The sequence below is a fragment of the Bos javanicus genome, chromosome X (assembly GCF_032452875.1).
Source record: "Bos javanicus breed banteng chromosome X, ARS-OSU_banteng_1.0, whole genome shotgun sequence".
In the NCBI taxonomy this organism is placed as follows: domain Eukaryota; kingdom Metazoa; phylum Chordata; class Mammalia; order Artiodactyla; family Bovidae; genus Bos; species Bos javanicus.
Genome location: NC_083897.1, coordinates 22,266,660 through 22,284,367, shown reverse-complemented (window position 1 = coordinate 22,284,367; position 17,708 = coordinate 22,266,660). Strand labels below are relative to the sequence as shown.

Sequence of the window (17,708 nt, the reverse complement as noted above, 5' to 3'; positions counted from 1 at the left end):
GTCTGCCCTAAGTGTTTCATCATAGAAACATCTCATTTATATTTGTTAGTCACCAGTCAGTTCATAAAATAGCAACTATTCCTTCAAGATCTTCAAATATGGTTGAACAAAACTAAATTGATTTCAGAGAAGCTGGTGTCGTTGCTGGCTGGGGACACTGTATCACCACTGGGGCAAACCATTTGGTTGAGAATAGATGTATTGTATCTGCCAAGTATTAACCACACGTTGCATGAGAGAAACTTTAGAAAATGGATGTGACTGCCTTGACCCGAGTGCTCCAAGTTCACTCAGTATAGTCTTCCAAAGGCAAAGCTACTAGGAGTCTCCAAGCTCCATCAGACAGGACCATACGCTTTCTCAGTAACGGTGTTGCTACCCTTTTCCTCATGACTCCTTCTTGGTTGCAGGTCATGAGTATGTGAATAGTGTGTGCGTTCATGTTCAGTCACTAAGTCACGTCCAACTTCTTGTGATCTCCTTGACTGTAGCCCACCAGGCTTCTCTGTCCATGGGATTTCCCTGGCAGGAATACTGGAATAGGTTGTCATTTCCTTCTCCAGGGGATCTTCTTGACTCAGAGAAGGAACCCACATCTACTGCTTGGCAAGTGTATTCTTTACCGCTGTGCCAACTGGGAAGACCATGTGAATAGAGTATAGTTTTAAATCACAGAATGAGAGCCTTGAGCCCACATATCCACTAAGGTAGAAAAGGTTTCTATTGGAGTCACAAAATCTTCTATCAAAAAATCTGCCAATTTTTAACTATGTTATTGGACACCCTTGCTGAAAAGAGTGTTTTCCTTGTACAAAACTTCAATCCCCACATATTGAAGCTTAAGCTCATTTTCTTGTGATCCTTCCTCTCTCATAATCCTCAGGGAAGAAAGGTCCATTTCAGTCATCCGGTATTTTTCTCCAGGTCTTCTTAATTAAAAATGACTAAGCAGATATTCAATAAAGGACAGAATGGTATGGACCTAACAGAAGCAGAAGATATTAAGAAGAGGTGGCAAGAATACACAGAAGAACTGTACAAAAAAGATTTTTATGACCAAGATAATCACAATGGTGTGATCACTGACCTAGAGCCAGACATCCTGGAATGTGAAGTCAAGTGGGCCTTAGGAAGCATCACTATGAACAAAGCTAGTGGAGGTGGTGGAATTCCAGTTGAGCTATTTCAAATCCTGAAAGATGATGCTGTGAAAGTGCTGCACTCAATATGCCAGCAAATTTGGAAAACTCAGCAGTGGCCACAGGACTGGAAAAGGTCAGTTTTCATTCCAATCCCAAAGAAAGGCAATGCCAAAGAATGCTCAAACTACCACACAATTGCACTCATCTCACATGCTAGTAAAGTAATGCTCAAAATTCTCCAAGCCAGGCTTCAGCAATACGTGAACCATGAACATGTAGATGCTCAAGCTGGTTTTAGAAAAGGCAGAGGAACCAGAGATCAAATTGCCAACATCCGCTGGATCATGGAAAAAGCAAGAGAGTTCCAGAAAAACATCTATTTCTACTTTATGGACTATGCCAAAGCCTTTGACTGTGTGGATCACAATAAACCGTGGAAAATTCTGAAGGAGATGGAAATACCAGACCACCTGACCTGCCTCTTGAGAAACCTATATGCAAGTCATGAAACAACAGTTAGAACTGGACATGGAACAACAGACTGGTTCCAAATAGGAAAAGGAGTACATCAAGGCTGTATATTGTCACCCTGATTATTTAACTTATATGCAGAGTACATCATGAGAAACACTGGGCTGGAAGAAGCACAAGCTGGAATCAAGATTGCTGGGAGAAATATTAATAAACTCAGATATGTAGATGACTCCACCCTTATGGCAGAAAGTGAAGAGGAACTCAAAAGCCTCTTGATGAAAGTGAAAGAGGAGAGTGAAAAAGTTGGCTTAAAGCTCAACATTCAGAAAACGAAGATCATGGCATCTGGTCCCATCACTTCATATGAAATAGATGGGGAAACAGTGGAAATAGTGTCAGATTTTGGGGGCCTCCAAAATCACTGCAGATGGTGATTTCAGACATGAAATTAAAAGACACTTACTCCTTGGAAGGAAAGTTATGACCAACCTAGATAGCATATTCAAAAGCAGAGACATTACTTTGCCAACAAAGGTCCTTCTAGTCAAGGCTATGATTTTTCCAGTGGTCATGTATGGATGTGAGAGGTGGACTGTGAAGAAAGCTGAGCACCGAAGAATTGATGCTTTTGAACTGTGGTGTTGGAGAAGACTCTTGAGAGTCCCTCGGACTGCAAGGAGATCCAACCAGTCCATCCTAAAGGAAATCAGTCCTGGGTGTTCATTGGAAGGACTGATGCTGAAGCTGAAACTCCAATACGCTTTGGCCACCTCATGCGAAGAGTTGACTCATTGGAAAAGACTCTGATGCTGGGAGGGATTGGGGGCAGGAGGAGAAGGAGACGACAGAGGATAAGATGGCTGGATGGCATCATCGACTCGATGGACATGAGTTTGAGTGAACTCTGGGAGTTGGTGATGGACAGGGAGGCCTGGCGTGTTGCGATTCATGGAATCCCAAAGAGTCAGACTCGACTGAGCGACTGAACTGAAGCAGATATTCAGAGGCATTGAACCCTTGATGTTGCTGCTGTTATGGCTAATTAAATGTGAAAGAGTGGAATTCATAGGTATGATTAATTCCATCAGGATACTTTATGATTTTAAAGTTCATAAATTATGAAACAATGAAATTTTTATGGGTTATAGGATTTTTCTTCATAAGGATCAGAATCAATTAGTGTGTTCCCCACAGATTTTATTTATCTATTTTTTGATTTAAATATAAACCAGAGGTAGATTCAGTACGTTCTACAGCTTAAGTATTTAGAGAATGATCTCAGAAATAGGACGCAATGAAGACCAACCCAACTAGTCTAGAGCAGCAGAAGCCTAGGGTTCCCTGGCTTTTCATTCTGAATGGGGATCAGGAGAGCCAATCAGTTGCCAAAAAATTGATTCTGTAGACCTTTTGTTTCCAAAACAGAATTCCCCCAAATGATCTGACTAGGAGAGACTCTATGCCAGCTAGTAAATGTGTCAGGTTATGTTACAGAATACAGTAGTCACTCTTTCTGTCTCTAGAATTCCAATGTGACATTGACGAGATTCCCTTAAATCATATTTTTCTTTCTGCTTGGAGTTATGTGGCAAGAGCTTTTGCTAATGGCTTTTCTCTAATCTCCTCATTTGTATTTCTATCCAGTCGTTTCTCTGGGCTTTTGGATATAATTAAATAGACCACAAAAAGTGGTACTTGCTACCCAGTCTCTTCAATATCCCCTCTGCTGCCCTAGTCAGTTACTGGCAAGATTCCAGTGTTGCTTGGCCCTGGTACACTTGAATCCACCTCCCACTCCCAGCGCCCTCCCTTTGAGTTCATCATCAGTCCTTGACCTGGTAACTTGTCACTTAGATGTTTTGATGGACTGTTAGCGAAGGTGCAGAGCCAACCAGCAAGAGGCTCTGATTATGTTTATCTTCACGGAGGAAGGGTGTTTGAAATCTTTTCTGAGTTTCAGAAAGACAGCCAATTCCTTCCTGCTCAGAAAGTACTGAGGCTGCTTCTGATTAGGCTGTCTCAATTCTCTCGTTTTTACTCATCACAGTCACATCTGTTCGGGTTTCTGTCTCTCTCCTGGAGGTGCCTCTTGAGAGCAGGTCCCCTCAGCTTCTTTCCAGCTCCTCTGAGTCCTGCCAAAAGAGACTGGCAGACCACGATCAGACTTCCCTGCTCCAATAGTTCACATACCTCTCCCTGAAAAGAATACCAAAGCCTGCTTCTCAAGTGAACCCAGGAGGAATGGAGCCAAAGAGACTTTCAGATTTTTCTTTGAGATTCCCATGTAGAGTTTATATTCTAATGGGATGGGGAGAGAAAGGGCAGAGGGCAAGTATGAGGAGGGCATGATGAAAAGGTGGGAGGAATAGGGGCACAGGCGCAAAAATCATAGGCTCCCAGAGTCAAGAAGACTTTCTAGAACATCTCATCCCAAGGTTTTCAAATGCTTTGTTGTCAGCAGTGTCATCATTTTTATTTTTATTTTTTTGTAAGTAATCATACGTACAAGTTCCAGTATATAAAAGTGAGGAAAGTGGAAGTGCTACGATTGAAACACAGGTGAGGGAACTTACATCCTTCTACTCTTTGGGTTCTGCAGGATACAACTGGAAAGCCATCTATCATGTTTCAAGGATGCTTTTAAAGATGGGAAAACTGAAGCCCCAACAGGGGCATTGACATGATAAAGGTCACACAGTGGTAGAGATTCAGACCTGTGCCCCCTGTCACTCAGGCTAGAACTCTTTGTGAGTTGACTTGGAGAAAGGAGCCAAGAATTCTTTCTTCCTGAGTCAGATGAAGGAGAGAGCCTGGTGGAAAGTGCAGTGAGTATCAAAGGTCTGGGAGGAGTTGCGGTGAATAGGGCCACCTAGCATAGAGGAGTTGTGAGCCTTGGAGTTAAGCAGGAAGAGTTGAAACTCTAGATCTGTAGGAGATCTGGGAAGTTCCCCAACAAGGGTGCAGGGTGAACCAGTAGGAACAGAGCAAGACAGGAGAAAAGGGCACATTGGAAGTGAGTGTCAAAGGAAAGGGCTTCCCAGGTGGCTCAGTGGTAAAGAATCCACCTACTAATGCAGGAGATTCAAGAGATGTGGATTTGATCCCTGGGTTGGGAAGATCCCCTGGAAGAGGAAATGGCAACCCACTCCAGTATTCTTGCCTGGAGAACCCCATGGACAGAGGAGCCTGGCAGGCTACAGTCCATGGGGTCACAGAAAGTCAGACACGACTGAGCAACTGAGCATGCATGTACACTAAAGGAAAGTCCTTGATTCATCCTTCCACTGAAATGCCACACTGCTGGTCTGGGGTGGCAGTGAGACAGAAAGGAAAGGCAAAATATGCTTCTCTAGGGTGACCTGCAAGTCTTTCTTTCATTATTGCCTTCTCAAGATGAATGAGTTTTTAGCACAGGTCTCCTCTGAGGGTTTCATTGTTGTGTTAACACACTTCTCTGAGAGCACTTGAGAAAGACACAGGAGAGTCAGGAAAGAATGAAAAGCTCTGTTCCATTAATGGTTAAAGTGATTGTACAACACAATTTGGACCCAAAGTGCAAACAGGTTTCCTTCAGTCCCTCCCCCCCGACCACTTCCCCCAACACCCTCCTCCCTTGCCATGATCCCTCTCCAGTGACAGCCCTCAGATTCTCTTATGGAAGAGAGAGCATGCATGTGGTCTGTAGACAGATCACAAAGAGTTAGAGACCCCTATGTCTGGTCTTACCCATCACATGTCATTTGTTTTCCTGTCCATGGAGTTGAAAGGATAAAGGGAGGATAAAAATCAGCAGAAGTACATTTTATGGGCTGACAGGGACATGGGACAGGGAGAGACTCTGGTTCCCCTTATACCTCTCATTTTTCAAGAGAGGTCAGAGCAAGAAAGATATATATAAATACCCAGAGAATCATCCGGTTGTCAGCTTTGACCCAGTGGTTTCATGTGTTCATAGCATAGAGTTTAATTCTCTAATTAATATGTTTTAAAAAAGCCTGGGGTGGTGGGTACGAGTCAGGAAAAGAGTTGATATATTTACCTGTTTGTGTTTGAGTCTTTGTAATGGTGCGCCGCTTCTCTTCATTATATATCCCTGAAGTTTTCTCTACATCTGTTTACCTCAAATCCCGCCTGCAAATACCTTGTGAGTGACATTCAGACAAGCAAACAGTGAGTGCTGACCTGGTGGAGAAGCAGTGGGAAGAGCCTGGGAAAGCCTTCATTATTTTCTCAGTACCATTCCCTTATTCTTCCCAAGTTCTGTCCCTTGTCTGAATCAGGACTCTGTTTTTCTTTAGCTTTGTCATGCCTGCTTTGGTGCAAGGTCCCAAGAAAGAAACAAGAGGGAAAAAAGGTGGGTTTGTGGTGGTAGTGGGGGGGGGGGTGGATTCTTGAAGGCAGTACACAGCAGAAGGTAAAAGCATGCACAATGAGTAGGAACCTCTTAACTGTCCATCCCACACCCCAAATATTTGGTCCTGGTCAGAGCTGCTTTCAACCCCTCTTCTGGGGAGATTATTTCCCTTCATTGTAGTTGGGATTTAAATCAAATACCTTCTGAGCCAGGAAACATCTTTGTACCCTTCAGAATCAGTATCAGTCAGTCACTTGTCAATTATTTTTAATAACCTTTTCTTGAGCTTAAACTATGTGACAGGAAACGTGCCAGGGGATGGGAATATAGTGGTGACCAAAACCCAGTCCCAATTTTTAAGGCGTTCAGAGTCCCAGGATTTTTTCCCCATAAATTAAAGTCTAAAGATACTTCAGTGGACTTGAGATGCTAAAATTCTTCTACCTTGTCCTCCCTTTTCTCTTGGGAAAACGCAAAGCACAAAAGAGCAGTAGACTAACCTGCAAGAAATTTCAGACAGTTGGGCATCATTGTCCCGTGTCTATCCGTTTCAGTCACTGCAACCTTCAGGCCAGTGCACTTCAGCAGACACAGTTGTGCTTCCCGTAGAGCAAGAGACACTTCAAGATTGGGGAAAGGTGGAAGGGAGGTGGCAGCAGCTTACCCGGTGGAGCAGTGAAATGTACAGAAGGTTCAAGAGCTTTAACTCTGACGGGCTAAAAGTAAGAAGCCTGAAAAGATTTCAGTTTCTTAGTTGAGGCTCAGGCCCAAGAGCTCAGGAAAGGACCAGAGCCTGGGCATTTGGTTTTGCATCTACAGCAGTTCTGAAAAGAGCTGGAGGTCTAGTCGACAGAGCAGTAGTGATAGCTCCATGTCAGAGCCGACCTACTGTTGAGGGGCTTCCTTTCTGGCATAGAAATCAAGTAAGAGATGGGGCAGAACTTGTGAATTGAGTGAGGCGAGCAAAAAGCCACACTTGATTCCTGAATTGGAGGGAGGCAGGCTGCCTGAGCTTGAGGAGCAGGGGAAATTAAAAAAAAAAAAAAAAGAAGTTAGGATACTGGAGACGCGCCAGAGCTTAAAGAAAGGCTCAGCTCTGCATTTCTCAGATACTGCTTCTGTACACGACTTCTTTGCGTGGATCCCAAAGCCGAACTGAACAGTGAGGGGGCGCAGAGGGAAAACGGGGTTCGGAAGGCACAAACTGGCCTGAAATGAAAAGTCAGCAAAAACCACTGGGTGGCAGCGTGGTGTGCGGGCGCAGCTCTGCAGTGCCTGCTGCTTCTGCTGCTGCCGCGGGGGGAGGCTGAACCAGTCTGCGAGCCCCGGCCTCGCTCCTGAATGGCTACAAGTGTCGCCATGCGAAAAACCTCAGCGAGTGTGTGTTAGGAGGGGAGTGCGTGTTGTGAGTCCCAGCCTGGGGCAAGGGGCTGGCGAACTTCCGTTGGGCTCCAGCCCGGGCGTCATGGGGCCAACTCAGAATTACCCAGTAACAGAACATCCCACTCCGCCATCCCCCATCTCCAAGCAACCCCCACCTCCCTCCCCGCTCCTCCAACCCAACTGCCTCATCCCGGTGTCTCCTCCATCACTGTTTCCGCCCGAGGCTCCTCTAGGGAAGAGGAGGGGAGGAGGGTTTGGGAGATGGGGCAGTGCCGGAGCCCCGACAGGTGTTAGCCCGAGCGGCCCGCCGGGGACTTGGGGGGATGGGGCGGGTGGGGGCTGCCGGCGGCGGGGCGCCAGCGGGCTGGGCTCCGGGAGGGAGGGGCCACCGGGGGAGGGGGCCGCGGGAGGCCGTCGCGCTCTTCCGGAGGGTGCCTGCGGCGACAGAATTCCTATACTGAGTCGGTGCCGCGCCCAGAGCAGCAGCGGCGGCAGCGGCGGCAGCGAAGATGCGAGGCCATTACCTGTTTGAGCCGCGTCGGAAAGCTGGCACGGGCCAACTTTTCCCGATCGGCGGGCCAAGAAGTTGCAAGGACTAGTGGGAGGCTCGGAGGGGCCAGGGCGAGGGCGCGCCCCCCCAACCCCACCCCCCCCTACCCCGCACGGTTCCTCCATCCCCCCCTCCCTGCCGCCGCCCGCGCTCCCGGCCTCTCTCTCCCGCCCGCGCTCCCTCCCTCCGCCCGCCTCCCTCCTCCGGCCCCCTCCGCGCGGCACCGGGCGGGGGGTGCCGCCAAACTCCGACCCGAGCCACTTGGACTCGCACAGTGTCCTCCGGGCGCAGGGGCCGAGCGCACGCACTAGCGCCGCTCTGCCGCCACCGCCTGCCAGCCAGTCTCGCCCGCGATCCCGGCCCTGGGCTGTGGCGTCGGCTCGGACCCAGGCAAGGCGGCCGCCCGCGCGGGAGCCGGACCACCGCCGGAGGAGCTCGGCCGGGATGCTGAGCCCCCTCCTCGGCTGAAGCCCGAGCGCCGAGAAGCCCGGGCAAGCGCCGGCTCCGGAGACTAAGGCGGCGGAGGCGCGAGACCGACCGGGCGAGCGGCGGAGGCGCGGGAGGAGGAGGCGAACCCGGAGAGGAGCCGCGAAAGAAGTGGTGGTGGTGGGCGTCGTGGCCATGGCGGCGGCTATCGCCAGCTCGCTCATCCGGCAGAAGCGACAAGCCCGCGAGCGCGAGAAATCGAACGCCTGCAAGTGTGTCAGCAGCCCCAGCAAAGGCAAGACCAGCTGCGACAAAAACAAGTTAAACGTCTTTTCCCGGGTCAAACTCTTCGGCTCCAAGAAGAGGCGCAGAAGGAGACCAGGTTGGAAGGGGGCTCTTGGCTGGCTCTTTTTTTTTTTTTTTTCCTCTCTCCGTACTTTACGAGTGTGGAGGGGGCTGGGGGGCGTGGATGGAAGCGGAGGTGAGTTTGTCGGTGGCCCATCTAGTGCGGATGTGGCCACCTAGCTGGTGTGCGTGCGTGGGAAGCGATCCCTCTCTCGCCTCCTTCGTAACAGTAACAGACTTGCTGCATTGCAACTGCCGTGGGACAGGCGCAGAGCTGGGGGGCATACCCTGCCCAGCGGGCGCGCCATCAGCTTCCAGACAGGCCACATGTGTGCAAGCTCGGGCGCTCTGGGCAGCCGTGTGTATGGCGTGTTTTGCAGGCGCGGAGCTGGGCAGACCCCTGCCCACCCCTCCCTCCAGGGAGGGGAATCCCTCCCTGGCCTTCATCCCCGAAGCGCTGACCCTTCCCCTCCCAGCTTCTACCCCCAAGGACCCTGGGCTTTCGCTGTCTAGGCATTCTGTTTCTTTGGTCACTTTTAAGCTTACTGGGACAGACTTGTGATGTAGCTTTGAAATATTTGCTGGAGAGGAGGGGGTGGATTCCTAGAACCTGTGGCCGAGAGCTTAGTGATCTGGTTCGACTAGTCAAATTGGTTGGTTACTTGCTCCTAAAATGCAGGATTGAAGAGAGAATTTAACCAGATCGTGGGTCCTTTTGAACCAATTCAGTGAGAAGAGCAGCGCGGTGTTCCGGCGCCAGGGGAAATTCACACAGCTCGAGGTGTCGGGTTGCGTCAAGGTTTACCTTCAGGCGAAGAAGCAGCTTCTTGGGCTCTTCTTAACCAAATGGATCCTTTACTCAATTTTCTTACTTGTACTAGATACATATTACAGAATTTCTGACGTATCAGCCTGTTATTTCGCTATTTGTGCGTTCTACACATCCTGGAATGAACATGCAGACATACATTTTCTGCTTGCTCGAAGTTTTTAAGGAATGGGCTGTAAATTAGGCTTGCTTTGAAACAGGTTTAAGCGGTGGCAAAGCATGATTATGTGGTCTGAATAATGACATAAATATCATTTCAGTGCAGGTGTCTGTATTCAATAAAAGCAAATTTTGGATAGCATGGCGGTTATTGATAAATGAGGTGCTTCATTAATCTATGGTGATTCATAATTGAAAATTATCTTGAGAGCACATATTTTGGATAATTACATTTCTGATACTAAATTTGAAAATAAGTATGAACTAATTTTCTTTCCTCCCCACCAACAAAACCCCGGCTCTTTGCACGCATTTTCCCCTAAGGAGAATTAATATGTTTGTTTTATTCTCCCTCTCTCCCCTCCTTTTTTGTATGGCGGCTCAATTTTCTAAATAGAAATCCTTTGATGGGGTTCCAGGTTGTTTATGCATTTTTAACCTTCTTAGAATGGAGGGGATGCTTTATTCCAATTGTGGTAATTCTGAGGGAAACTTTTGCTGGTGTGTTTTTGGTCCCTGCTTGGAAAACCACTCTAAATCTCATCTTAGTGTTTCTCTTTTTCCTTCCGCATGAGAAGTGGCACATTGTTAAAAGGCAGAATATGCTACTTGCCAAGCCATTTTGAATGCTCAGTGAGATGAAGTGCCACTCTGTAAGCCAAAGGACACGCCATCAGAAACTGTCTCTGCTGTCAGTAGCTTTAGGGCTTTACCAATGTTACCAGGTGGCAGTCAAATGTTTCTTCAGTCTGAAGGTTGGTTCTGAAACTTGCAGTTTGTTTGCTTGTTTTCCTTTTTTCAGAGGACTCTTTATAAAAAGTGTCGTTTGACCTTTTTCCGCTAAAATTTGTAAATGGAATTCGAATTCTAAGTCTTTTCAACCATATGTGCACAACTTATCAATTGACCCCAACCATCTTTCTCTTTGCAGAGCCTCAGCTTAAGGGTATAGTTACCAAACTATACAGTCGACAAGGCTACCACTTGCAGCTGCAGGCAGATGGAACTATTGATGGCACCAAAGATGAGGACAGCACTTACAGTAAGTGACTGCAAAATAAAGAATAGTATATCCCAGCATATTGTTGACACTTTCTTTCTTTCTTTAAGTAAACAACCCTGCTTAATCCCGAAGTGAATCCAAAATAGAGTCAGCACTATATAATCCCATTTCAGCAGGTTAGCCTAAAGGAAGGGGAACATAAAAATATCTAAAATAGTGAACGGTAGCAAATAATGTTGACACCATCTGAAGAACAATCCAAATGTCATCTCCATGGTAATCTGGATAGATTTATGGCTGTCCTTTGGATTTTATTACTTTTTTCCCACAGAAAATTTACTCACCCCCACACTGATCCTGAAATAGCACAGTTATCTCTACTCTTAAGCACCGGTCTCATCCCAAGAGAGAAGAGTGGTTTCATGTCAGGAGAATTCATCATTACAAGCTTTCACTTCTGTTCCCCCTGCCCTACACACACTGATAATTCTCAGACTAATTGGGATTTTAACATTGAGATACTTCCACAGGTGGGTAAAGAGATTTCTTTGAGCATTCTATTTTTAATCATGGTTTAAGTCAAGACCAAATTGGAGACCATCATGGTGAACCTAAAAGAGAAACACATCAAAAAGAAAGTTAGTTTTATTTCCAGTTACTGAAGGATAATGATTCCAAGATGTTATATAACCTTTTGTGATAGGCTTTATTTATTTGGAGTCATAAATGCATGAACTCCTTAATAGTGACACCCTCTTCAATGATAATAATTGGTGGGGTTTTTTGTTTTTTTTTTTTGCAATTAGAAGATTGCTGTAGACATATTCAATATTTCATGAGGCTAAATCACCTAGTTCTCACAATTCCTTCCCAATTTTCCATAATTTATATTTCATTTCTCTCAGACTTCATGAATCTCCCAGAAATTGTGCCATTGCCAAGAAAAGCCCATCTGAAAGCTAACAAGTTCTCTGCAGCATTTTCAGAGATACAGGGCTAGAGAGAGCAAAGCCATAGACGAGGGTTCCAATGTTGAATGTTAAAAGAGTTTCACATCTTTTAAGAAAGCTTCCTGGGCTGATTGATGACCAAGGCAAGACCTCAAGAGGAAGTCACCTTTAATTACCTTTAAAGAAAGCTCTGTGGGTACCTAGGATGAAAAAGTTCCATACATAAACGATTTTATCGTTCTTCACTGTTTTGCAAAATGCTGTTACTGTTGCAGTTCTACAATGAGTATGCTAGATGTTCTTTCAGGTATAGTCTTCTATTTGAAAAAATGAGTCAAGGCTAATTAGAGGGTTTTACTGTTCCCCTGTAACAGACGTGAGTCCATCATAAAACATTCCCGTGAATTGCTACAGTCCATGGGGTCGCAAAGAGTTGGACCCAACTTCACGACTGAACAACAACAAAGCTGCTCCTCTTTCCAAAGTGCCTCAGCAAAACGGATTCGTTGGGCATTACTGAGAGGAAGTTGATGATCAGCTGCTAATGACCCCCACCCAGTCAGGTTTTCCCTCAGTAACTTTTAACATTTTCTGCAGATTAGTGCAGAAATCAGTGGAAAAGTTTATTTTGGGTCCAATGTTCACATGCCTTTCCCGAAAAGGAAAAAAAACCCGGACGATTCATTTATTGTATAAGCAGTGATACGGCACACACCTCAAGATCACAGTGTATGTAGTCATTGTAGAGTACTATACACACACACATATATCTACACATAGACACATACGTATACACACACACACGTGTGTATGTAAATAAAGCTCCATTTCTTAACTGTGGACTCAGGTAGTCAGTTTTACTTTTCAGTTCCTGCATATGCATAGCTCCTGGTTGTCTTATAACTGACTGATATGCATGGCATTTCTGCATACTAATGATATTGTTGGGCCTTAAAAGAGCCAGAATCTGTGTTTAGGCAGAATGAAATAATGAGAGGTGAGTCAGCCAAGGGTGACTGTTACCATAAGATGAAGCACACAAATGAAAAGTGTCTCAAAAGAAATAGCAAGCCTTTGGGGCTTGACTCTGCCCCAGCTGCCAAGTATGATCAGAGGCCGGCGGGCTAGCTTGTCTTCCCACTTGAGTATATTGTAGGGTGTAAGTCATCAGGAAACAAGAATACTTAATGGTTAAAGTGATCATTAAAATGATCATCATTAAAATGGAAGTCTAACTATGTAGATGTATTCTTTTTTCCCCCCTAAAGCCAAGCAATTTTCTTGGCATTCATTATTTATTTTGTTAATATACTATTTCCTTAATATGCATCCTTGTTATTTATGTTTATATTTTTCTTAATTTTTAGGGTTTTTCATCATATTTTTTTCTCACTTGGTTCACCTTGGTTGATTTTATGATATTTTAATTCTGACATGATAAGCCAGATCATGATAAAACAAATCAATTCACACTTACCAAGATACATCTATTTCTGAAAACATATATTTGGTATTATGCATTTAAGCTAACCTTAGGTAGCTTTATTACAATGGTAAATATCAGTCCAGTAAAATCTCACCATGAACAAATCAGCCATTGTAAATTATGTATTGCCCCCTGAAAAGGAAAAGATGATAGACATTTCATGAGAGCAGTTTTATTATATCTGCCTTGGACTCAGTGAGGGCCATGTTAGAATAGGCAACTTTCCTTTCAAACCTCCAGTAGTGTTACCAATTTAATGGGTCAAGTCTTTCTGATCAACATTAATATATACTTTTTAAATTGCTCCCTTTGAGAAGTTGATCTTAACCCAACTGATAAACAAAAAGATGGCCTCCTTTTTGTATTAAGCAAACACTGAGTGCCAACTCTGTGCACATCTCTAAGAAAAATGGGTCTTTCAATGTACAAGGAGTTTGTTTTTATGTAGATACAACAGGAGACAAGAAATGGGGCCCTTTTATTTCTTCCTCAAAATTTTGACAGAAATGGAAGAAGAGAGATCAGATGTTTAATGAATGTGTTTTAGATACACACATAAAATCCATTGTTTGCTTCTCATGCTTAGCATATTTTCATCCTGATCAAAATAATATCCTAAGTCCATGAAGAAGTACTCCAGATTTAGAGAAACAGAGGCATATTGGAGAATACTTAATCTGTGCAAGATCACCCTTGATGTAATAATTTCTTTGCATTTTTATCTAGAAAGACTGTCCCTTTAGACAGACAAGCCTGTTTATGATCTTAATTGATCATAAATTCATCTTAATGATCTTAAATGTTTATGATATTAAATGTCTAAAGAAAAACAGTTGGACTGGTATCACTCTCCACTTTTGCTGTTTTCTTCATTTTTTTATTTTAGCGTGGTATTTTTTATTTTTGAATCGGGCATCACAGATATCTATGGTACATAGTGAAAAATCCGTGTGCCACTGTATAGTTCATACCATTATTCAGGGATAGATAATCCTGGGCATGGGTTACTCATATTCTTTGCTTCTCTTCCTTCTACTGCTATCTGATGTTTGAGAATTAAACATTTTATTGCCCATTAAAACACACGTCAGAGTAGTTGGGGCACATGGTGAAAATCAAATATTTCTCTCTTTCTTTCTCTCTTTTTTTTTTTTTTTTTTGCTTGTTACCACCTGTATTCAGGGAACTAAGAAGGTTCAGAATATTGTAAACAATGGAGTTCTAGAAACAATTCTAAATATCCTTTATTACCTGTCATCGATCATCATCTATTAGTTTGATTAAACTAGGACTCCAGCATACGCTGGTGTTATAGTTGTCTAGTGCTATGCCTTTTAAGCCAAACCCATAAGGAGGTTTTTGTTTGATTTCATTTGATTTCTTAGATATCAGAATTTTAAACCTCTGAACTGTTATGTAATGGGACCGTGATCTATTACATTTCAAAAATATAATATCATGATTTCACCATACAGATTGCTAGCAGTCCACAAATGTGTGTTGAGCACCTGCCGTGAGCAAGGTGCCATCACAGAAAGAGATGGAACAAATACATGACATGCTGAACAAGATCAGACTTCATTCCTGGGCACTGCATGGTCAAATATAGCATGAGATCCTAGTTTGCAATCTGTGCAATTCCTTTCCTTCACCTCACATAACAGAAGGGCACAGCTTTTAATATGATGAGTATTGAATGAAGTGCCATCAGCAGCATGTGGCAGGAACACTTGCATTTTGCACCATACAATCTGTCCTAGCTCCTCTGTGGTAACACCCTGATTTTAAGGGAAAGGTACATTGTAGGCTCACCAAGGAATATTGAGTTCTTCATTAATATTTCTCATCTCTATAACTCCACCTACTGCAGTAGAATATATATACATCAAGATAAGAGATCTGAGAAAAAATATTCCTTCCCACGGGGTGACTACGTTCTTGCTCACAGAAATGATAGCAGACCGATTTATCATCCTCCATAAACTTACACACCAAAGCAAAAATCGTCAACATTGGTCTAGGACTCTTGAGAGAAAGGTGCACAGGCTATTTTCAAAAGATGTGTGTGGCAAGCACTATGTTTTAAAAATGTACTGTTTTATTTTTATTCCTGGTGTAGGAGGGAATAGACAGCTGGTAGGGGGAAGACACCCACTGGTTTTCTCCAGTGAGTGGTGTGTGATTGTGAGGACAGCCGGGATGTAAGTTTCACGCAATCAGACCTTCAAATGGAGAAATGAAGTCCTCTTTGGCACCAGCCAGCTGCCCACTTACAACTATTTAGGAAAAAAAATTAAATAAAACTCTCAAGTTCGTTGTTTTTATTCCTATAACCTTTGCTCCCAGAGACTAAAAGCTAAGATCCCTCTGAACCCCATCTTAAAAAAATGTTCTTTAAGAAATACTACTCTGGGAACATGAGATTCCAAAATGTGACTTTTTTTTTTTTTCAAGTCCTGGATTTCTTTTTTTTTTACTGTGTCAGAAATAATACAGATAATTTAGGTGAAAGAGTTGGACTACTGTCTTTTCTAAGATTCTAGGAATCTCTCCCCAACTGGTAGATCATATCTGTGTCTGTGAATCTCAGCAGTTGTCTAAGAGAGCAGTTTAAAACCTTGGTTTGTTGAAGATAAAGTTATTTAATATGTAAACTAATTCCTGGAACTGGATCACTTCAGAAGCATCAAGATTCCCCACCTCCAACACTGTACAAACCATGGAATTACCTTCCATTTTCTCCAGGGTGTTTGAAAATTACATCCCCATTATGTGACTACAACCATGAATTGAGGGTACTGAAAGGTAGAAGAGGCTTTATCATCCATATCTATCTATCCATATGTACATATATGAATGTTCTTACCAAGCAGACTTTACTTTTGAAAGACCAGAGAGCCCTGCTGGAAACATTGAAAAGCTATGGAATTCGATATTGTAACCTTGTTTTCACATTGTTTTTGGCTGCAGCTCTGTTTAACCTCATCCCTGTGGGTCTTCGAGTGGTGGCTATTCAAGGAGTTCAAACCAAGCTGTATTTGGCAATGAACAGTGAGGGATACCTGTACACCTCGGTAAGTCTTTCACTGTGCTCATGTTTTGATTATTCTAGTTTTCATCTGATATGAAGGGAAATTGCTACATATGTGTTATCACTGCAGGTTTGTGTAATTCAAGGAGGAGTGTTCTGGATGGAAATATTAAAAAAGACAAATTAATTTCCAATGAAAGTATATGTATTACTAATTAATCATTTGAAGCTAACATTTTTGATAGAAAATTCAAAGACTCACTAAGCATTTTTGCATACATTGGCATTTGGGTTGTTATTTTCAACCCAAATGTCTATCTTGCAGACTTGCTTTGCAACTGTGGGAAGCAAAGCCATTTGTACAACTCAGTTCAACATATATCTATCCATGTTTACTCCTAAGGAAATTAATGAGACCACTTCCTCAAATCAACTCTAGGACACAAAGAACAGTTTCAGAAGTGTTTCTTTATCTTACCTTTCAGTTCTATTAGGTCATGTTTGCTATCTCTAAGTACTATTTTTCCATCAAGTACACTCTTCTTACATACAAATTCCAGCTTGGCTTTTTCTTAGAAGTTTGTTATGAATGGAGTAAAAAGTGAAACTTTTCTCAAGAAATTTATAAGCAATGTAGACAACAGTTCAGCTAGGAACCTGGGGCCACATTAAGCTTTTTAAAATTTTATATTTAAATATAGGCAAAAATGGTACAGTGCCAGGGTTAGGATTTTACTGTTAGCAGTAGATCTAGTTACTGATTAGAGGAAACCACTTAATATATGGATTTTTCAAATCTTTGTTTTGAATTTCATACAGTCTAAGAAAAGGATAAGATGTTAAAAATGGAGAAAATTGCTTCTCAGACTTTCTTCTAGATAGCCTTGAAGCAGTCTATTACCATAACTAAAGATATCTATTCCTCAAAGTGCAAAAGTGGTTACCTTTAAACACTCTTGCTCTGGCCTGTCCCTTAAATTTATTTCAAAGCCAGGTATGTAGAAAGATTCTTAGAAATGATGAAAGCAAAGCATAACTCTGTTTTTCAGAGGCTAGGATGAGAAAGAGGGGAGGGAGAAGAGTAGAACCAAAGGGCTCATTCATTTGGTAAACTGGGGTAGAACATTTCAGATTTTACAATAAAAGATTAACAGCATAATCTTCAAATATCAGTCCCTATCAGCATTCCCATCAGGCCATTTCTACTGTCTTATTGTTAAATAAATGCAGGGGTTTTATCCTTTTTACAAATGCAAGATTTGAATGTATCTCAAACTAAATGAGATCTTTCAGTTTATTAAATACATGGCTAAGCAGGGCTTCCCTGGTGGCACAGATGGTAAAGAATCTGCCTGCAGTACAAAAGACCCAGGTTCTATCCCTGGGTCGGGAAGATGCCCTGGAGAAGGGAATGGCAACCCACTCCAGTATTCTTGCCTGGAGAATTCCATGGACAGAGGAGCCTGGCGGGCTATAGTCAATGGAGTAGCAAAGAGTCAGATGTGACTGAGTGACGAACACTCACATACACACATGTTATTAAAAACAATAGGAAAAGGGATTTGTTTTCAGATTT

General features: G+C 43.4%; 1 protein-coding gene across 6 annotated transcripts in view; it reads left to right on the top strand.

The window, feature by feature from the left end:
• The window catches only part of FGF13 (fibroblast growth factor 13), a 569,367-nt gene that overhangs the window by 485,949 nt on the left and 65,710 nt on the right, over positions 1 to 17,708 (top strand). For 5 of the 6 annotated variants that reach the window (XM_061408501.1, XM_061408504.1, XM_061408502.1 and 2 more), the window contains 2 exons: positions 10,594 to 10,704; positions 16,072 to 16,175. In XM_061408501.1, coding sequence (XP_061264485.1) covers positions 10,594 to 10,704; positions 16,072 to 16,175 — 215 coding nt within the window. Of the gene's footprint in view, positions 1 to 7,762; positions 8,712 to 10,593; positions 10,705 to 16,071; positions 16,176 to 17,708 lie in introns of those variants that run through there. The other variant, XM_061408505.1, reaches the window with a different exon arrangement.